Here is a 22,656-nt window from a genome sequence, read left to right on the forward strand (position 1 = left end):
TTTCAGTGCTATTTCTCCTGTATTCATCTGCTGGAGTATACTGTTTACTGCCAAGTAGCAAAGTATTTGAAAGGAAGCTAATATTTAAAAGGATCTTTTCGTAAAGGTCATTGTAATTGATAATGTGTGTCTGGTTATTTTTTTTCTTCACTGCAATTGACATCTGTCAGTGATGAAATGAAGATTTATTTACTGTATCTCGCTTTATCACAGAAAAGCACAATTAGACATTCCACAAATGTGCCTGCCTACACATGATGTATACTCACCTATATCCACTGGTGATGATAACAAAGCGTCTTTGAAGAGTTTACTTTTATTGATTATTTAAGTTTCATTCCTGGCCCTAGCAATGCAATAGCCATGAAAATTTTCAAACACAGCAGGATCACAGAGGACTCTTGTTCAGCTACACATAGGCAGATTCAGTTTCATTTTCTTGTTAGAAGATGCTGCTGGAAGAAGAGGAAAGGAGCTGGCTGGGAAATGGGCAGGATGTAGATCCAGAATGCTATTAGCTTACACATAAGACAGGGATAGATGTGTGTGGGAGCCTGGACCCTGGCCACCAGCCTGACAGAATGACAGCTCTGTCAGCCACGTCACTTTTCTTGCTAGATAGGCTGCCATTTTTGCTGGTTCAGTCAATTTAATTTCCAGTGTGCATATCTTGTCTGATATTGGATATGTGAATATGTGTGTGTATGTATGTGTGCAAATAGCATTCGCACCTATAAAGGATCCATTTAAAGTCATGTTGAGTTGTAGGCAATATTTAAAGAAGCCACTCTGTGAGCAAGTGAAGGTTCATTTGTTATTTGTGTCAGGAAGAATGATAAATGCACAGAGAGAAAATATATTTTTTCCAGAGTTATATTTAGGTGACTAATTGTCACTCTCCATTGTATTCCTGTGTGGAAGCCAGTGTTTCTGAAAGTGGTTTTGTGAACTGCCTGCATCAGAGTGATGTACGTAGTTTTTTGTTTTTTGTTTTTTTTGCAGGGCGGGGGGTGTTTAAAAATGCAGATTTCTGGACTCCATCCTAAACCAACTCAAGAGGGCTTTGTGGGATTGGGGGTGGGAATCTGCATATTAAGAGGAACCCTGGGTGATTGTTTTGCACACTAATGTTTGGTAATAATACAAGAGTAATTATGAAAAACAAGCAACAAATTATTCTGTAGTACAAAAGTAATTATGAAAAACAAGCAACAAATTATTCTCCCTTAAGAAAATTCAAATTTACTGACTAGAGTATCTCAATTACAGAAATTCATAGTGAAGAAATATTATTTGCATAACAAAATTATTTCCTTTAAAAAATAGCAAGCTGCTATGTTGTGTTTAACATATAAATTAATTTAGCAAATATATTCTAATACAGCTTTTGGGAAATACATCTATTATATGAAGTGAGGAACACCTGATATCCAAAGTAAGATATATAATAATAATGATACTTTTATTTTACTTATACTCTGCCAGGCTTGTTTTAAAACTTTATATGTATTATTAATTTAATCCTCACAGCAGCCCTATGAAGCAAGTGTTATTATTGTCCCCATTTTACAGATAAGGAGACTGAGACTTATAATTTGACCAAAGCCACAGAGGTAGCAGGTGGCAAAATTGGGATTTGAATGCAAGCATTCTGGCTTCAGAATCAAGCCTATAACTGTAACTAAGTACAGTGTACTGCTTTTCATCATAAAGCAATTGGTAGTAGTTACTAGAAAACTTGAGTAATAGTGAAGCTAAAAGATTACGGTGTGATATGGTGTAATAGAGGCAACACTGGACTAAGAATCAGAAGTCCTGAGATTTAGCTCCAGCTCCGTCGCCCCTGGTGAATTACCTTCACTGAGGCTGTTTTCCTGATCCATGAAGTTGGGCAAGGCTACGCCAATGCGCAGCTTTTGTGCATGTTTTTTAATAGAAATTGTGGCACACAGTTATATATCTTATAAATGGGAACTTAGAGAGTGCTTTGGTGATACCTGAGCTGTCTTAAGCCTGCGTGTTCTTCAAAGATTTTATCTTTGTAACTTGTTTATCCATTTGGTGATAAGGTAGCTAATGGCAATTTTGTAGAATTCTGTTTCTCTTTTCCTCTCTCTTTCTTTTTTTCCTATTTTCACAGTTTCCATAGGTCTCATGTGTGCTCTTTTTTCCATCTTCACACAGTCTTTGAACTCTCACACATAGCATAATGAGTCAGTATACCCTATTTATGAGCCTGAGATGTGTTTATTTTCTAAAATATTATATGTCCATTTCATGAAGAAAATAGCAAATTCTTTATCTAGAAACATCTTGTTGCCTCTTATGTGTGCCTAATATTTAAACAACAACAACAACTTCGATTAGCTCTTCACCAAAAAAAAGGAACCGTTTCAAGTGGAATGTTTCGGTCAAGGCTTTTATTTAATCTTAATAATTCTGCAATTGTGATGATTGGGTCAGAGTTCATCTGGGCCGTATTCATTCTAACAGGGTTAACAAGTGTGTCAGATTGAAAGTCATGGCTATAATTGACTTTGGCTTTGAGGTTTTCCTTCATAATAAACAATGGGCCCTGAGCCAAAAAAGCTTGTGGTTTATACTCATGTACTGATGACTAAGTAATGCGAGTGATTTCGCCTCATATTGCTGTATTACCCTGGAGCTCACTTTATGCTTTTTGAATGAATCATATCAGAGGAACATCCGTAATTAAAAAGAATTTGACCTGTGGACTTTCCACCGCAGCTGAAAACATTTTGACGACTTCATTCTGGCCTGAGTGCTAGAGCAGGGCCATGTAGAAGACATAGGTCAAAGCTTAGTCAGAAGAGAAAGGACAGTCCTGCTAATACTTTGAATCTCTCACACAAACAATGTACCCCAAAAATGCCCTTTTGGAAGATTGCACAGGGATTCTATTCATTACTGGCAGCTCTACACAAAATTCCTCTGGATGGAAGCACTGAAGGTGGGACTCGGCTTCTGTTGAGTTTCTGTTATTTTTCTGCAGCATACAGTTGCTGGAAAAGACTCACTTTGTAAAAATAATCTTGACAATCAGTTTTTGAAAAAGTATCAAGGGGAAAATTAATCAGCACAAAGTATCAGCTATCCAGAATTTATAGATTTGAGAAAGACATTGCTTAAGCTTTTCTGTTTGCTTTATGAAATCATATTAACTATTAGCAAATGCAGAGTTACTGAAGCTAAAGCAAAATAAAACAAAAAACCTTTTAGCCTTCCCTTGATTGCTTATTTAATGATTGGCAGCAATGACCATGCTGATATCTAATCTGCTCTCCTTTTCTTGGTAACTCTAATAAACAAGTTGACATTTATAATCAAATGGAAAATGTTTACTCTTCCCCAAATGAGTTACTCAAACTGGAAAATGCAAGGTTCACATCAGCCCTCTGTAAGTTTAGGTTTTTAAATTTATCGTCAGAAACATGGGTAAGTGTGGGCCATAAACCAGTATATGCAATAGTCTGGGTAAAGCTGACTTCATTAAGGTAGATACTTCACTGGTTCTCCAGTGAGGCTTGCTAGATCCCCATTAACCTGTTGGACACCCACAGCGATTATATATTTGACTGAATGGAATGTTCCCCTTACCTACTTTTCCTTCGAGTCAATCCCTTTATAGGCTTTTGTTTTGGGCAAGGGAGATAATCTGCCATGAGGCAGTAAGCTTGAGTTGATAATTTCTTGTCTCTTGAGAAATGAGGTATAAAATTCTGAAGGAATTGTTAGAAGACAAAGAATGGGTAGGTGACAGAATTGCTTTCTGGAAGTGGTGGAATATATTTCTTGCAATTTGTTTGTGTATTTCTTATGTTGCTGTCATGTCTTTAGTGTCTATTTGATTTGTTGTGTTCCACTCTTCCTTGTGGAAGCACCCAACAGAATATTTCTTTATATATATACTTCAAGTTCTGGGATACATGTGCAGAACGTGCAGGTTTGTTACATAGGTATACATGTGCCATGGTGGTTTGCTGTACCCATCAACCCATCATCTACAGTAGGTATTTCTCCTAATGCTATACCTCCCCCAGCCCCCCATACCCCAACTGGCCCCGGTGTGTGATGTTCCCTTCCCTGTGTCCATGTGTTCTCATTCCAACAGAATATTTCTTAACTTCAATGTACAAATTGCATTTCTTCAAGCATCCCAGAAAGGAATCCATTTTTGTGGCCAGTGACAATGTAAAATAGAGGGTTTGTTGGTTGTTATTGTTTTTATTTGTTTCCTGTTAGCTTTAAAAGCAGGAATTTGTGGACTAGCTTTTAAGTGTTTTCAAATCCATTAACATTTTATCTCTTTGTATCTGTCATTTTACTTTTGCTTGATGTTGTCGATTTATTTTTATAGTAGTTTTCTGTGCCAAGGGCAAATTATGCCATCCCCCAGGGAAGAAATCTCCTGGTTGTAGTCCTAACGTTGCTAGAGGTTGCCTAATCATCTGTTCCTCATTGTTTTGATAAGGTGGTGACTAAAGAAATCCATTTAAAATGTCCTAGATAGTTCTGAATTGAATTTTTAAAATATTTCTCATATGTGGATTTCTAAACATTTTCAAAAGAATAACTGCTGGAAATAAATTCAAAGATAAAAATTGCTAAAAAGGATAGCTAGAATGTTTAAAGCTATGATTCTTTCACTGTGCTCCTACAAAACACTGGTGTTCCTTAGGCTTGGTAGAGATGTTCAGTGTGTTAAAGTTGAATAATCTTTTCTTGAAGAACCTAGTCTTTATTCAGCAAACAACACACAGCTCTTATTAAAGGTTCTGAACTATGCTGTAAGAATGTTGGTTTTGAGGGCACAATGGATTGGAATGAGAGAAAATTCCTTCCATGGGCCATACTTTGCTTCATTTCCCCATGCCTAACTCCCGAAAATCAAAGACCACTCCTTTAAGGATGGGCCTGAGAGTGCAACCCCAAATTTTATTCCTATTATTCAGTAGCGTCATACAGGACCAACTTTTCCAGACATGAGAAATATTTTCCCCAGTTGGAAGAAGCTCTTCATGTGTAAAAGTTTGTTAAAAAGACAGATTCTTACTCCACAGCCTTGTTTTAAAGCCCTGTTTTCCTCCCTTCTTTGCCAAGCTAGGGGAGGGATGGAGCTCTCAAAAGGTACTGCTCACTGTGGTCCACCAACCAGTGCTAATGAGGTAAATGTAGAATTCAGAGTAACACTTTGGATATTTTATAGCAATTTGATATATCTGCTGAATCTATTAAAAACCTAGATTTGTATTTTGTAGTCTTTAAATTTTATGTTTCTAGAAATATAATATTTGTCTGCAGGGTCCTAGAAATTAGAAAACAAAGACTGGCCCTCCACCACAGATGGTTTGAGAAGCAGTACCCTAGGCACTGCTCTAGGTTGGAGGCTAACGCCCTCTCCAAGGCACCTCCTTTTTGTCCCAGGAAGGGGATTTGTTCTTCCTTACTCCCAAGCCCAAGAATCTAGTTCTTTTTTTTTTTTTTTAACTAAAAAAAGTCTAATTTTGGTAGACTAAACATGAGATAAAACTTACCATCTTAACCATGTCTAAGTATATAGTTCATGAGTGTTAAGTGCATTCACATTGTTGTGCAAACTCTCCAGAATTCTTCATCTTGCCAAACTAAAACTCTATATCCATGAAACCAGCTGTCTCCAACCTTTTTGGCACCAGGGACTAGTTTCGTGGAAGACAATTTTTCCATGGAATGGGAAGTGGTAGGATATGGTTTTGGGATGAAACTGTCCCACCTCAGATCATCAGGCATTAGCTTCGCATAAGGAGCACGCCACCTAGATCCCTCACATGTGCAGTTCACAATAGGGTTCGTGCTCCTTTGAGAATCTAATGCCATCACTGATCTTACAGAAGGTGGCGCTCAGGTGGTAATGCTCACTCGCCCACTGCTCAGTTCATGCTGGGCGGCCTGGTTCCTAACAGGACATGGACCAATGGTAGTCTGGGGGTTGGGGACCCCTGCATTAAACAACTCTCCATTTCACCCTACACCCAGTTTCTGGTAACCACCATTCTACTTTTTAACTCTGGATTTGACTACTCTAGGTACCTCATATAAGTGGAATCAAACAGTTTTTGTCTTTTTGTGACTGGCCAATTTCACTTAGCATACTGTCTTCAGGGCTCATCTGTATTACAGCATGTTATCAGAATTTCCTTCCTTTTTCAGGATGAATAATATTCCATTTATGTTATATACCATATCTTGCTTATCTATCAATGTATAGTTGAGTTGCTTCTACTCTTTGGCTGTTGTGAATAATGCTGCCATGAGCATAACTGTGCAAATGTCTCTGTAAGATTATGTTTTCAGTTTTGGAGGGTATATACCCAGAAATGGAATTGCTGGATCACATGGCAATTCTATTTTTAATTTTTTGAGGAACCACCCACTGTTTTCCGTAGTGTCTGTGCCATTTTACATTACTATCTATAGCATGCAAGGGTTCCAGTTTCTCTGCATCCTGGCCAATACTTGTTGTTATCTGTTTTGTTTTTTTTCTCAACAGTAGCCATTCTTGTGGTGAGGTGGTATCTCATTGTGGTTGAGGTCTGCACTTCCCTAATCATTAATGATATTGAGCATCTTTTCATGCACTTTTTGGCTATTTGTATATCTTTGGAGAAATGCCTATTCAAGTTCTTTGCCCATTTTAAAAATGTTTTTTATGTTGTTGTTGTTGTTGTTGGAGTTCTTTATATATTCTGAATATTAATCCTTTGTCAGGTTATATGATTTGCAAATATTTTCTCCCATTCTGCCTTTCCACTCTGTCAGTTGTGTCCTTTGAAGCACAGAAGTTTTTAATTTTGATGTGATCCAGTTTATACACTTGCCAACACCAGGTGTTGATGGGAGCTGAGTTCTTACACTCAATTATTCCCCTACCTGACCAACAGAATGAAGAAACAGGTGGTAAACAAGCATTGGGAAAATTGCCAGGAAAATGTAGCGTTTATTGCCTTGGTTTTGGCAATCTGGGGAAAGGGGACCATTACAGCTTTCAAGTTAGATGTCATGACTTGAAATATCACATGAAATATTATGGGCAGGGCCAAGATGGCCAACTAGAAGCAGTGGTGTTCAGAGGCTCCCATCGAAAAAAAAACCGTAACAAGCATGTGAATCCTTCACCAGCAAACCAAGGTATCCCATCCAGGTTCTCTCGTCAAAATTGACTAGAAGGCTGGTGTGTCCCACAGAAGGAAGGGCAATGTGGTGCGATGACCCACCTGAGAGCCACACAGGGAGGGGGAACTCTCTCCCCTCAGCTAAGGGAGGCGGTGAGTGAGCACGCTATCCAGCTGGGGAAACTGCTTTTCCCATGGAACTGTGCAACCCACAGATCAGAAGATCCTACTTGCAGACCCAGGCCACCGGGGCCTAGCATCCCAACCCCAGAATGTGCAGATGTGCAGATTCTTATAGCCTCTCAGCTGGAATCTGCTTAAGCCTACCAAACTCCCAGGGGAAGGGGTGAGCAGCACTTGCTGTGGCTGCCTGCTGTCTATTGGCTCCTTGAGGGAGGGGCAGCAGCTAGCACTGGGACTAGCAACTGCCTAACACTTTAAGCTCTCTGGGTAGGGGAAGGGCAGCACCCATTTCTATAACTCCAGGCTGCACTTTTCCCCTGCTGGAGTCAGGAAGGCTAGACAGCTTGGTCCCAAGACTTGTCCCCACAGCCCAACACACCGGCTGTGGCAGTCTGTGGCCAGAGTGCCCCTTCAGGTCTAACCCTGACCCATTCTTCCTCAGTGGGCATGGCTTCCCTGCAGGATCTCCAATAACTCCAGCCAGAGGCTCAGGGACAGAATTGGGATCTCCCTGGGCCTGAGCCCCTAGTGGGAGGGGTGGCCTTAGTCTCTGCAGACCAGCAAACTTAGCCTCTTCGCCTGGTAGTTCTGAGGAATCCGGGTAGCCCAGACGAGTGGGTTTCCCTCCAGCGAAACACACCCTCTCCACCAAGGGACAAAGTGCTTCGTTAAATGGGTCCTGCTCCCCATGCCACCCAAGTGGGTGAGACCCTGCAACAGAGATCGTTAGACACACTATACAAGAGCAATCCTACTGGCATCAGGTTGGTGCCCCTCGAGGTTAGAGGTCCTAGAAGAAGAGCAGGCACCCACCTTGGCTGCCCTCCAGCCCCCTTGAGTGACATCTCCAGGCACGGGAGCGAATCAGATGAATGGGGCCTGAAGTGAACCCCCAGCAAACTGCAGCAGCCCTAGAGAAGAGGGCCGTGATTATTGAAAGAAAAACAAGCAGAAGGTGACAACAACAGCATCAACAACAATAAAAAGGCCCCAAAAAACCCCATCCAAGGATCAGTAGCCTCAAAGACCGAAACTAGACAAACTCATGAAAATGAGAAAGAATCAACAAAAAAATGCTGAAAATTCAAAAGGCCAGAGTGCCTCTTCTCCTTCAAATGATTGTGTCATCTCTCCATCAAGGGCACAGAACTGGATGGGGGATCAGATGGACAAACTGACAGAGGTAGGCTTCAGAAAATGGGTAATAAAAAACTATGATGAGCTAAAGGAGCATGCTTTTACCTAATGTAAAGAAGCTAAGAAGCTTGATAAAAGGTTGGAGGGGGAATTGCTAACTAGAATAGCCAGTTTAGAGAGGAACATAAACGACCTGATGGAGCTGAAAAACACAGCACAGGAACTTTGTGAAGCATACACAAGTATCAACAGCCAAATCGACCAAGCGAAAGAAAGGATATCAGAGTTTGAAGACCACCTTACCGAAATAAGACATGCAGACAAGAATAGAGAAAGAAGAATGAAAAGGAATGAACAAAGCCTCCAAGAAATACGGGACTTCATAAAAAAAAAAAAAGAACCTACAGTTGATTGGAGTACCAGAAGGAGATGGGGAGAATGGAAACAAGCTGGAAAACACACTTCAGGATATTATCCAGGAGAACTTCCCCAACCTAGCAAGACAGGCCAACGTGCAAATTCAGGAAATACAGAGAACACCACTAAGATATTCCATGAGAAGATCAACCCTAAGACACTTAATCACTAGATTTTCCAAGGTCGAACTGTTAAGGGCAGCCAGAGAGAAAGGCCAAGTCACCTACAAAGGGAAGCCCATCAGACCAACAACAGACCTCTCAGCAGAAACTCTACAAGCCAGAAGAGATTGCAGGCCAATATCCAACATTCTTGAAGGAAAGAATTTTCAACCCAGAACTTCATATCCAGCCAAACTAAGCTTCATAAGTGAAGGAGAAATAAAATTCTTTCCAGACAAGCAAATGCTGAGGGATTTTGTTACCATGAAGCCTGCACTGCAAGAGCTCTTGAAAGAAGCACTAAATACGGAAAGGAAAAACGAATACTAGCCACTGCAAAAACACACCAAAATATAAAAACCACTGACACTACAAAGAAACTGCATCTAGTGTGCAGAGTAACCAAATAGCACCATGATGACAGGATTGAATTCACACATAACATTACTAAGCTTAAATGTAAATGGGCTAAATGTCCCAATTAAAAGATAGACACAGACTGGCAAATTGGATAAGGAGTCAAGACCCATCGGTGTGCTGTATTCAGGAGACCCATCTCATGTGCAGAGACACACACAGGCTCAAAATAAAGGGATGGAGGAAAATCTACGGAAAGCAAAAAAAGCAGGGGTTGCAGTCCTAGTCTCTGACAAAACAGACTTTAAACCAACAAAGATCAAAAAAGACAAGGGCATTGCATAATAGTAAAGGGAACAATTCAACAAGAAGAGCTAACTATTCTGAATATATATGTACCCAATACAGGAGTACCCAGATTCATAAAACAAGTTCTTAGGGACCTATGAAGAGACTTAGACTCCCACACATTAATAGTGGGAGACTTTAACACCCCACTGTCAGTATTAGAGAGATCAATGAGACAGAAAATTAACAAGGAAATTCAGGACTTGAACTCAGCTCTCCATCAAATGGACCTAGTAGACGTCCACAGAACTCTCTACCCCAAATCAGCAGAATATACATTCTTCCCAGTTCCACATGGCACTTATTCTAAAATTGACCACATAATATGAAGTAAAGCACTCCTCAGCAAATGCAAAAGAACTGAAATAATAACAGCCTCTCAGACCTCAGTGCAGTCAAATTAGAGCTCACAATTAAGAAATTCACTCAAAACCACAAATTTCATGGAAATTGAACAACCTGCTCCTTAATGACTCCTGGGTAGAGCATGAAATTGAGGCAGAAATAAAGAAGTTCTTTGAAACCAATAAGAACAAAGAGACAATGTTTCAGAATCTCTAGAACACAGCTAAAGCAGTATTAAGAGGGACATTTATAGCACTAAATGCCCACATTAGAAAGCTAGAAAGATCTCAAATCGACACCCTAACATCACAATTAAAAGAGCTAGAGCGGCAAGAGCAAATTAATCCAAAAGCTAGCAGAAGACAAGAAATAACTAAGAGAAGAATTGAAGGAGATAGAGACATGAAAAACCCTCCAAAAAATCGACAAATCCCAGAGCTGGTTTTTTGAAAACGTTAACAAAATAGATAGACTGCTAGCTAGACTAAGAAGAAGAGAGAGAAGAATCAAATAAACACAATAAAAAATAATAAAAGGGATATCACCACTGACCCCACAGAAATACAGACTATCATCAGATAATACTATGAACAACTCTAAGCAAATAAACTAGAAAATCTAGAAGAAATAGACAAATTCTTGGACATATATACCCTCCCAAGACTAACCCAGGAAAAAGTCGAATCCCTGCATAGACCAATAACAAGTTCTGAAATTGAGGCAGTACTGTCAACTAGAAAAAGCCCACAACCAGATGATTCACAGCCAAATCCTGCCAGAAGTACAAAGAGAAATTGGTACCATTCCTTCTGAAACTATTCCAAACAGTTGAAAAGGAGGGACTCCTCCCTAACTCATTTTGTGAAACCAGCATCATCCTGATACCAAAACCAAGAAGAGACACACACACAAAAAAGAAAACTTCAGGCCAATGTCCCTGATGAACATTGATGCAAAAATCCTCAATAAAATACTGCCAAACCGAACCCAGCAGCACATCAAAAAAACGTATCTACCATCATCAAGTCAGCTTCATCCCTGGGATGCAAAGCTGGTTCAACATACATCAATCAGTAAACATTATCCATCACATAAACAGATCCAAAGACAAAAACCAAAAACATACTTACAAGAAAAAAAACAACCCCATCAAAAAGTGGGCAAAAGATATCAACAGACATTTCTCAAAAGAAGACATTTACATGGCCAACAAACATGTGAAAAACATCATTGATCAACATCACTGATCATCAGAGAAATGCAAATAAAACCATGAGATACCATCTCATGCCAGTCAGAATGACGATTATTAAAAAATCAAGAAGAATAAATGCCGGGAGGCTGTGGAGAAATAAGAACACTTTGATTATCTCAATAGATGCAGAAAAGGCCTTAGATAAAATTCAACACCCCTTCATTTAAAAAACTGTCAACAAACTAGATGTTGATGGAACATATCTCAAAATAAAAAGAACTATTTATGACAAACCCACAGCCAATATTACATTGAATGGGCAAAAGCTGAAAGCATTACCTTTGAAAACTGATACAAGACAAGGATGCCCTCTCTCACCACTCCTATTCAACATAGTACTGGAAGTTCTGGCCAGGGAAATCAGGCAAGAGAAAAGTATTTAGACAGGAAAGGAGGAAATAAGTTGTCTCTGTTTGCAGATGACACGATTTTATATTTAGAAAACCTCATCATTTCAACCCAAAAACTTCTTGAACTGATAAGCAACTTCAGCAAAGTCTCAGAATACAAAGTCATTGTGCAAAAATCACAAGCATTCCTTTACACCAACAGTAGACAAGCAGAGAGCCAAATCGTGAATAAACTTCCATTCACAGTCGCTACAAAGAGAATAAAATACCTAGGAATACAGCTAACAAGGGATGTGAAGAACCTCTTCAAGGAGAACTACAAACCACTGCTCAAGGAAATAAGAGAGGACACAAACAAATCCTTCCTCATGGATAGGAAGAATCAATATTGTGAAAATGGCCATACTGCCCAAATTAATTTATAGAGTCAATGCTATTCCAATCCAACTACCATTGACATTCTTCACAGAATTAGAAAAAACTATTTTAAATTTCATATGGAGTCAAAGAAGAACTCATATAGCCAAGACAATCCTAAGCAAAAAGAACAAAGCTAGAGGCATCATGCTACCTGACTTTAAACATACTACAAGGTTACAGTAACCAAAACAGCATGGTACTGGTACCAAAACAGACATATAGACCAATGGAGCAGAACAGAGGCCTAAGAAACATACACATCTACAACCATCTGATCTTTAACAAACCTGAAAAAACAAGCAATGGGGAAACGATCTCCTATTCAGTAAATGGTGTTGGGAAAACTGGCTGGCCATATGCAGAAAGCTGAAACTGGACCCCTTCCTTATACCTTATACAGGAATTAACTCAAGACAGATTCAACTTAAATGTAAAATTTCAAACCATAAAAACCCTAGGAGAAAACCCAGGCAATACCATTCCTAGGATATAGACATGGGCAAAGACTTCATGACAAAAATGCTAAAAGCTATTGCAGCAAAAGCCAAAATTGACAAATGGGATCTAGTTAAGCTTAAAGAGCTTCTGCACAGCAAAAGAAACTATAATCAGAGTTAACAGGCAGCCTACAGAATGGGAGAAAATTTTTGCGATCTACCCATCTGACAAAGGTCTAATATCCAGAATTTACAAGGAACTTAAACATATTTACAAGAAAAAAACCCATAAAAAGTGGGCAAAGGATATGAACAGACACTTCTAAAAAGAAGACATTTATGCGGCCAACAAACACGAAAAAAAGTTGAACATCACTAATCACCAGAGAAGTGCATATCAAAACCGTAATGAGATACCACCTCATGCCAGTGAGAATGGCAATTAAAAAGTCAGGAAACAATAGATGCTGGCAAGGCTGTGGAGAAATAAGAACACTTTTACACTGTTGGTGGGAATGTAAATTAGTTCAACCATTGAGGTAGACAGTATGGCAATTCCTTAAGGATCTGGAACCAGAAATACCATTTGACCCAGCAGTCTCATTACTAGGTATATACCCAAAGGAATATAAATCATCCTACTCTAAAGAGACATGTACACGTATGTTTATTGCAGCACTGTTTACAGTAGCAAAGACATGGAACTAACCCAAATGCCCATCAGTGATAGACTGGATAAAGAAGTATAGTATTCCATATGGAATACTATGCAGTCATAAAAAGGAATGAGATCTGTTCTTTGCAGGAACATGGATGAAGCTGGAAGCCATCATCCTCAGCAAACTAACACAGGAACAGAAAACCAAATGCCTCATAGTCTCACTCATAAGTGGGAGTTGAACATTGAGAACACATGAACACAGAGAGGGGAACACCACACACCAGGGCCTTTTGGGGGTTGTGGAGTGAGGGAAAGGAACTTAGAGGACAGGTCATACAGCAAACCACCATAGCACATGTATACTGATGTAACAAACCTGCACATTCTGCACATGTATCCCGTTTTTTTTTTTTTTTTCTAGAAGAAAAAAATATTATGCATACACATAATGTGGCCATTTTGCTGGCAGCATTATGATTAGTTCAAAAGTAGAAATTAAATGTCATGGAGTTTTGCAAGAAGGAGTATGATGTTCAGCTGTCTTACCTTCTAAACAGCTTAATACTCCCTACATTTTAATTCCTAGTGGGGACCGAGGAAACTGTTGTGATCTAGTGATTGGAAATGACAGTTGAAGTGACCCTGATGCAAACGTTCACTCAATGAATTGAGTTCAATGCTAGGTGAAAAAAAAAATGCAATATCTCCTTTGAAAAACAAATATTTGTCCTTTTTTATTCTTTTTTCATGGCTGCTAGGAAATTCAGTGCTAAGTTTAATGCTCAATTACCCTTTCATTCCTTGATTCTTTATTTTTTACCAATTTGTTTTTAGTTTCTTTACAAATCAACTTTATTGAAGTAAATTTACATACAATAAAATACAAAATGTACCCATTTCAAGTTTTGACAAATGCATACACCTGTGTAATCACCATTTCAGTCAAGATTATAGAACATTTCCATCCCACCAAAACATCCTCTCATGCCTCTTTCTAGCTGTTGTTATGTAGTTTCGTTGATTCTGTGCCCTTTAATGTTAGCCATCAACCTGCTACAGATACTTTTGGAAATAGGTGGAATATTAAAAAGACTATTATCTTGGCTGGGCGTGGTGACTCATGCCTGTAATCACAGCACTTTGAGAGGCCAGGGTGGGCAGATTGCTTGAGACCAGCCTGGGCAACATGAGCAAGCCCATGTCTCTACAAAACAATAAAAAAAAGTAATCAGACATGGTGGTGCACACCTGCAGTCCCGGCTACTGGGGAGGCTGAGGCAGGAGGATCACTTGAGCCCAGGAACTTAGTTACAGTGAGCTATGATTATGCCACTGCACTCTAGCCTAGGTGACAGAGAAAAACCCTGTCTCTAAAAAAAGAGTGATATAGTTTGGCTGTGTCCCCACCCAAATCTCATCTTGAATTGTAGCTCCCATAATTCCCACACTGTGGGAAGGACCTAGTGGGAGGTAATTGCATCATGGGAGCTGGTCTTTCCCATGCTGTTGTGATAGTGAATTTCACAAGATCTGATGGTTTTACAAAGGGCAGTTCCCCTGCACACACTCTCTTGTCTGCTGCCGTGTAAGACATAACTTTGCTCCTCATTTGCCTTACGCCATGATTGTGAGGCCTCCCCAGGCAGGTGGAACTGTGAGTCAATTAAATCTCTTTCTTTTATAAATTACCCAGTCTTGGATATGTCTTTGTTAGCAGCATGCAAGTAGTCTAATACAGAGAATAACCCCTTAAATGAAATTGCCTTTTCAGACTTTACATTTCTTCCTGTAATTTGCCATTTAATTTCCTTTTTTAAATTCAAGAAACCAGCATTGCAATTTCTTAGTACTTAAATCTCATTACAGCTATCATTGACGAGCTGGTGTCTTACGAAGCATTGCCAGATATCCTTGGAAGACTATGTTCCTTTTTTCCCCCTGAGAAGTTAAATTACCTAATTCAAAGGATTTTGTAACCTGGACTAATTTGTTCTTGAACAGGTTTGTCCATACCTAACTGGTCAGCATCTTTACCAGAACATGAAATATGTAACAAGCACCAATTACCTTGTTGTAGCATGTTAGAAAGCCAGTTAGGAATTCAGCAACTCATGGCCTATCAAAACCTGTAGCTGCTTTTTGAAATTTAAGAGCTGTGACCTGTGTATAGATATCGTTAACAGTGTCTTAAAGTGACAACAAGAAGTTTAACCAACTGGGTTGTGTATGGGGACAGCTTGGGCTCTAGGTAGTTGTGTGAGGTAACTGGAGAGACAGGAATAATGATCAACTTATGCACGAGCAGTTCTAGTATATGACTTATGTCAGACAACATCAGCATGAGTTGTGGATGGTTTATGCTTTTTCCCTAGGATAATAAAAAACAGCAAGAGGTAATGCAAGGGTTATCCCGGTTTTCTTGCCAATCAAAGGAATTATAGTTGTCATTATTTTTACCATTCTGGAATTACGTGGATACAACAATTGAATTCTAAATGAAAATACAAGCCGAAATATATAACCTGCAGATGTGCTTTAATGTTTCTTCATAATGTGATAGAGCTGTTTTTTTAAATAGAATCAGAGTAGCGTGACCGAAAGGGGCAGACGTTATAACCGCTTGACATTTTCTTGGAGGTATTTCTTATGTGAGTAGTGTGAAAAGGGATGTCATTGAACCAGGTATGTTTACAAAGCACAGAAAGTCTTTGTGCAGATTGCTTGATGTACTATGTGGCAATATTACAGCCATGTACCAGTGATGTGTCCTAAAATGCTTGGTATTTCCATACACTGAGCTGAGTGTGGGAATGCAGGGGATATTCATTTGTTCGCTTTGGTTTTTATTTTTGCAGACTGAAATTCATTAGATAAGAAAACTCAGGTTTTCCCGTATATGTGTACTATAAACACATATTTGGACTATTGAAGTCTAGGGGCAACCCAGAGAGCTTAATAAATGGTCTTACTAAAGATCATGTAGATTCTTGCTTGGTGACTATAGTTTGTTCTTCCATATGGTCCCAGTTACCCTGGGTCAGGTGGAGGGTGGTTAGGATGTGTGACGTTCCACTGAATTTGATGCATTTTCATTTAGTTTTTTTTTTTTTTTTTTTTGAGATGGAGTCTCATTCTGTTGCCCAGGCTAGAGTGCAGTGGTGGAATCTTGGCTCACTGGAAGCTTGCCTCCTGGGTTCACACCATTCTCCTGCCTCAGCCTCCCGAGTAGCTGGGACTACAGGCGCCCACTACCACACCCGGCTAATTTTTTGTATTTTTAGTAGAGACGGAACTTCACCATGTTAGCCAGGATGTTCTCAATCTCCTTGATTTGTTTTTTCTAAGACCAGCCGAGCGAGCGCAAAAGAACCAGAGGGTAGGCAAGTGTAGGAGCAAAACTGCAAATTTATTTTGGTCCCCTAAGGTGTGGGGGAGAAGTCTGTCGGCCTCCGGCAAAAGAGGCCGGCAGAGTCCCCCGGCGGGGCTCTCGGACGGACTTCCCACAGTCCCGACATCCCGACAGGACTGGGGCTGTGAGAAGGCCGCGTGGCTCACTGGCCAAGAGTGGCTTTTCTAGGAGTGGGAGGGCAATAGGCGGGGCACGGGCGTGTCGGGGGGCGTTCCGCAGGTGCGACCAGGTAAATCTTGGTCTCTTCGGATTGACGTCACCTGGTGCATGCCCAGTTGGTCTGCACCATCCCGGGCGCCGGCTGCATTTTCACGTGCGCGGGTAAAGCTGGTGAAGAAGAACCCGGAAGTGCGCCATCTTGCCTCCGTTCATCCAAACAGTCCAACCTTTTATTGATAATAGTGATAAAGGGGCGCCGTGGTCTGTCTGGCTACTCCCTGCTGTTAAGGGGCGTCGTTAAGGTCAGGGACCATGGTTGGTATTTGGATGCACGGATGAAAAATAAAATAAGGAACAGTGTTAGTATAGGAATGAGAAATGGAAGCATTTGTTGGAATATGGGCAAAACCCAGAAGGAGGGTCCTGGCAAGGTTGGGGAGTATGAGATAGTTAAGAAAATTTAGTAAGTTTGAGGCGAGTGGGGGAAAGCCAAACTGATTTCCACTGATTGCTTTCGGTAGGGGCCCTTTTTAGCTGGGAATGAGGAACGAGTGCGCAAAGTACTTGTTGGCCAGGCAGCAATTAAGGATTGGAGTTTTTCGTGGAGTGGATGGCTTTCCACTTACTCCTACTACAGAGATATTGGATGGAAGGCTAGGTCCAGAGAAGGACGGCAAAACAGAATAGGTAGCCTCGCTGTTGATTAAAAAATTAATTGTCTTACCCACTACCAGGAGAGTTACCCGCGGCTCGGCAAGGGTGATGGGGGTCCCCGAGTCTCGGCACCTTCAGTTGTCATCGTCCAGATGTAGGAGCTGGAAGGAGCTCCCAGGATCCTGGGAAAGGGGGTCACGTGGAGGCGCGGCACCTGTTCTCAGGGTGGGGCAATCAGACTTCCAGTTTCCTCCCTGCTGGCAAGCAGGGCAGGGGGGTTGCTGGTGGACGAGGGTTAGGACATTCACTGGCCTAATGTCCTGATGCCTTAAGGCTGCGTTGGGGCTCGGGGACCTTGCGGACACCTGTTGGCATAGTGTCCTGCCTTGCCGCACTTATAGCAAGCAGGCTCCTTTTGTAGCTTTGGAGTCTGTGGGGTGTGTGCTCTCTGGTCTGGGGTTACGACTGGGCTGTAAAGCTGCTGCTAGGAGCTGTGCCTTCTGTTCAAAGCGAGCCTGCCGTCTCCTCTCTGGAGCTATAGACCTTAAGGGTTAATTTAACTAGGTCTTGTATTGGTGCCTGAGGACCATCCTCTACCTTTTGAAGTTTTTTACAAATGTCAGGAGCTGATTGACAAATGAAATAAGATGCCAAAATGGTGGCCCCTGTGGGGGAGGCCGGATCTAACCGGGTATACTGGGTTAGAACCTCAGTCAGTTTAGGGTAGAGGTTAGGATAACCTGGAGGTCATGCCAAGTTAAGTCATAGGCCTGACAAAGGTGTCTAAATTCCTTTATGTATATGGTAGGATTAGCTGAGAAATCACCTAAATGCTTCTCAGATCGGCCAATGAAAAAGGGATATGTACTCTGACTACCCCCTCCGCCCCAGCCACCTCTCGCAAAGGTGCTAACACTGTAGGAGGGTGTGGGCAGAGATAGGAGGCTCAAGACAGCCAGTTGGGGGCCCCGAAGGAGGCACGGGACCGAGTGGATTACTAGTAGATAAGGAGGAGGAAGGAGGAGTCTGGATGGGGGGAGGAGGAGGAGTCTGGGCAGGAAGGGAGGGGGTGGGGAGAGCAGGGAGAGAAGGAGTATAGGGACGAGAGCCTAAGGCCCAAAAGCCTTGTATGTAAATTTCGGACCACTTGCCTAGCCGCTGGCAGAAATTGCTGAGGTCGATCACACCACAGTGGAAAGGAAAATTAACCGCTTCCTCCTAAGGTCTTGTTCAAGCTGTAAGGTTTTTAAATTGGCTAGGAGGCACCCTAAGGGGGTGCTCTTTGGAAATTTGGACTGGGGGGGGTTTCCCGTTTGTTTCCTCTTTACTTACACAATGGACACAATGGAAATGGAAGTGGATCTCTGCCTGGCTTCAAAGCGTCCTTTGGAACCAGCAGAGACAGACTGGAGGCTCATGGAGCCAAAGTGGAGATTACCTTCAGGCGGACGTCTCCGTCCTGAAGGGGTCTCCCGAGCCACATGGTGGCTCCAAATGGACCTCGGGCCTGCACAGGATTTCTGGCCGAGGGAGGTAAAGAGGAGACAAGGGCACTTACCCTAGAGAGGCCATGAGAGTGAGGGAAGCGGGTCTCAGGTCCTGGTCCGTCTGCGACGTGGGAGCAGGAGGAGGTTCCTCAACCCCTAGAGGCCTGAGGCAGGGTCTCCTCCTGGGTCTTCGGCACCAACTGATTTGTTTTTTCTAAGACCTGCCGAGAGCGGGCGCAAAAGAACCAGCGGGTAGGCAAGTGTAGGAGCAAAACTGCACATTTATTTTTGGTAACCTAAGGTGTGGGGGAGAAGTCTGTCGGCCTCCGGCAAAGGAGGCCGGCAGAGTCCCCCCGTGGGGCTCTCGGACGGACTTCCCACAGTCCCGACATCCCGACAGGAGTGGGGCTGTGAGGAGGCCGCGTGGCTCACTGGCCAAGAGTGGCTTTTCTAGGAGTGGGAGGGCAATAGGCGGGGCACGGGCGTGTCAGGGGGCGTTCCGCAGGTGCGACCAGGTAAATCTTGGTCTCTTCGGATTGACGTCACCTGGCGCATACCCAGTTGGTCTGCACCGTCCCGGGCGCCGGCTGCATTTTCGCGCGCGCGGGTAAAGCTGGTGAAGAACCCGAAAGTGCGCCATCTTGCCTCCGTTCATCCAAACACTCCTGACCTCATGTTCCACCCACCTTGGCCTCCCAAAGTGCTGGGATTACAGGCGTGAGCCATCGCGCCCGGCCCATTTTCATTTTATTTAAGGAAAGGATAGTGTGTACAGTCTGCCACAGTGGGTAAACCTTTAAAAGAATCTTTGGCTCTTTTCCTGAACATAATTAAATTTCCATTATCTTTTTCTTTGCCAGAAGTTTAATGATTTATATTTAATAATTGAGTTGTAATTTATTCCCCACTTTTGCTCCCACTCAATGAAGGAAGCAAAATCTAATGTAACAAATACTTTCTGACTAAATTTTTCCTTCTCTTCTTTAACTTTTCTTTTAGGACTCAGCCCAAAACCATGTTTGCCCAAGTTGAATCTGATGATGAGGAAGCAAAGAATGAGCCAGAATGGAAAAAACGTAAAATTTGAAGAATCTCATTTGAAAGCTGTTTGCATGAGTGGGAGGGATATGGGACAGGTTTGAGGTGTTTTTTTTTTTTATGCTCTTGAAATTAAAAATTCATTTTTATGAATAGGTTTTGTCCTTTGCATTATTGAACTGGTCAAAAGTTTGGTAGCTAGGCTTCACTAAAATTGTGCTTGAATTTTCTTACCTGCAACTATTAAACTGATTACAGATAAACAAGAAACAGATTCTTAGTCTATTACCAAGTACTTTAGGTATTTGGAAACTTTATTCAACAATTATTGGTCTTGTCCAGATTCTCATAACCGTAGAGAGGAAAATGTACATTGAGATGTGCATCTGTCTTTAGCAATTCTAGGATCATAATATAGAAGTAGAGATCAAAAAGTTTAATATTTCTGTATAATTTCACAACAGTTGTTTACATGACTGTAAATAATTAGGCTGAGTTCAAACCAAATGCATTGCCATACTAGGAAAGAACATGTATCTGATTATCCTTCAACAGCAGAATACAGTGGTCAGGAGTTAGGAGTGGGCTTTGAAGTCAGACTCATGTGGATTCAAGTCCTGGCTTTGCTCTTTACTTCTGGGTCATCTTAAGAGAGTTATTTACTTTTCTAGCCTCAGATGATGAAATAGTACCTACTTTGCAGGTCTGTCAGAAGAACTAAATGGGACACGCCTCACAGAGCATTTAGTACAGTACCTGGTACACAATAAATGCACATCAAATATTTGTTTTTTTTAAAATAGGGCTAATATTTACTTTGCTTGATTTTTATCAGTACTAAATTAGAAAGGTATAGAAATGCTTTGTAAATTTAAAGACTATATAAATAGAAGACATTAAAAATTCTAAAAAATCATTGTGCTTTTGTGACTAAAAAGCTAAAACAAAAGTTGGCAGTTTGTCCAAAATAATAATGCATCAATAGAATAAAACTCTGTGCATTGGTTTCACACAGACATGGGGTAGTTTTTGCATGTTAGTCACCTCTAGCCAGGTTTTTTAGGACTTGCCTTCTCCCCTCCTGCTCTCATTTGTTCTAGTGAATTCAATAATTATAAAAATGCATGATGATCCCAAAAGTATATCAGAAAACTCCTGGTTTTACAGGCTTCATGTACCCACATGTGCTTCCCAAAAAATACTTTAAAACCACTTGTACTCACACAGCTCCCTTGTCTCTACAGATTCTGAGGTGGCAGTGGGCGTTCTTTTATAGATAAATCCTTAAAAACTTCATTCTCATACACTTTCTGGGTCCTTCTTTCCTACCCCCATCCTCATCCTATTCCCCTTCTCTTGTGACTCAGCTCGTAGGTAATAGGTAAAAAGAGAAGAACTAACATTTGCTGAGTGTCTGCTATATAATGAGTACTATCCCAAGCCCTTTACTTGTGTTAGCTGATTTAATCCTCACAAAAACCCTATGAGTAGGTAAAATTGCTAAACCCATTTTCCAGATGAGGCAAAAGAGATTGAACATGTCAAATCATATGTCTGAGGTCACAGCCAGGGAGCGCCACATGACAGCACCCAAGATCTCTAAACATCAGTGATTAACAAATGGCCCCAAGTTTTTTATTCCTTTTGAAAAACACTTCATTCAAAATCAATTACAGACCAATATTTTGTTCCAGCTGCTTAGAAAGTATAAATTTATTACTTCTTGGATAAAATTCACTGAAAGCATCTCACATTTTCCCCCATCTCAACATAAACATTGCACCATATGGAAGTATTCGTCTTGTACAGCCCAAAGTTAAGTTGCATTGGAGGGTTGGGGGAGGAATAAAAACTTGATCATAGTGGTCTTGGCGGAGTCAGCTATGATGTAAGGGGAGAGAAAGGCAAATTTCGCACGAAGATGATTTTCTCATCGTTACTCACAGCACAAGTGGGCCTTTTCATGTTTGAGAGGATCTGTCTCACTCTAGAGTTTTATAAAGAATTATTTTTTCCAGGGAAGATTGGCAGCATGCACATACGGATTTCAATTTCAAATTCGGTAAGGGAGGAGCTTAGAACCAGGACTGGACAAATAGTGTGTGTTCATTTGACCTGCAATCCTGTCACCAGAATGGGCATCAACAGCTGTTTATCTTACAGGCCCTCACACTCCCCATGTCCCTCAGGCCTCATTATCTTCCACCATACAACCTTGTATTTGGTCACCTTCGTTTCTAGTTGCTCAAAGAAGGAACTGGCAGTCATCCTAATAACTCTTCCCTCACTCCCTACTCCTGCCCATTTAATTATTTATCAATTTCTTCCCGTACTGTCTTCTGAATCTCTCATATTTGCCCTTCCTCTCTTTCCCTACCACCCCTTTAGAATTTAGACCCTCTTTTAGCCTTCACCAGCACCACTCAGGAGCCTCCTGCCCAACTGATCTTCCTATTTTTCATTAGGTCTTCATCTAACCCATCTTTCATTCTGTCGTCAGAGTTGGTCTTCTAAAGTCAAAATCTGTCGTTTCATTCTTTTGCCTAGAGCCTTCCAGAGGCTCTATGTCAATAGTTCTCATTCATTTATGTGGCAGTTGAGGACATCCAGGATTCGGCCTTTCCCTGTCTTTCATGCTCTTAACTCCTGCTGATCTGGCACATGCT

The 22,656-nt window shown here is 41.3% G+C and overlaps 1 protein-coding gene across 1 annotated transcript in view; it reads left to right on the forward strand.

The window, feature by feature from the left end:
• The window catches only part of LOC113225110 (WD repeat-containing protein 70), a 57,841-nt gene extending 37,698 nt beyond the window's left edge, over positions 1-20,143 (forward strand). Inside the window, exon 8 of the mRNA XM_031935417.1 lies at positions 19,952-20,143. Coding sequence (XP_031791277.1) covers positions 19,952-20,039 — 88 coding nt within the window. The 3' untranslated portion in view covers positions 20,040-20,143. The remainder of the gene's footprint in view (positions 1-19,951) is intronic.
• Positions 20,144-22,656: the final 2,513 nt, after the last annotated feature.

The sequence above is a fragment of the Piliocolobus tephrosceles genome, chromosome 4 (genome assembly GCF_002776525.5).
Source record: "Piliocolobus tephrosceles isolate RC106 chromosome 4, ASM277652v3, whole genome shotgun sequence".
Lineage (NCBI taxonomy): Eukaryota > Metazoa > Chordata > Mammalia > Primates > Cercopithecidae > Piliocolobus > Piliocolobus tephrosceles.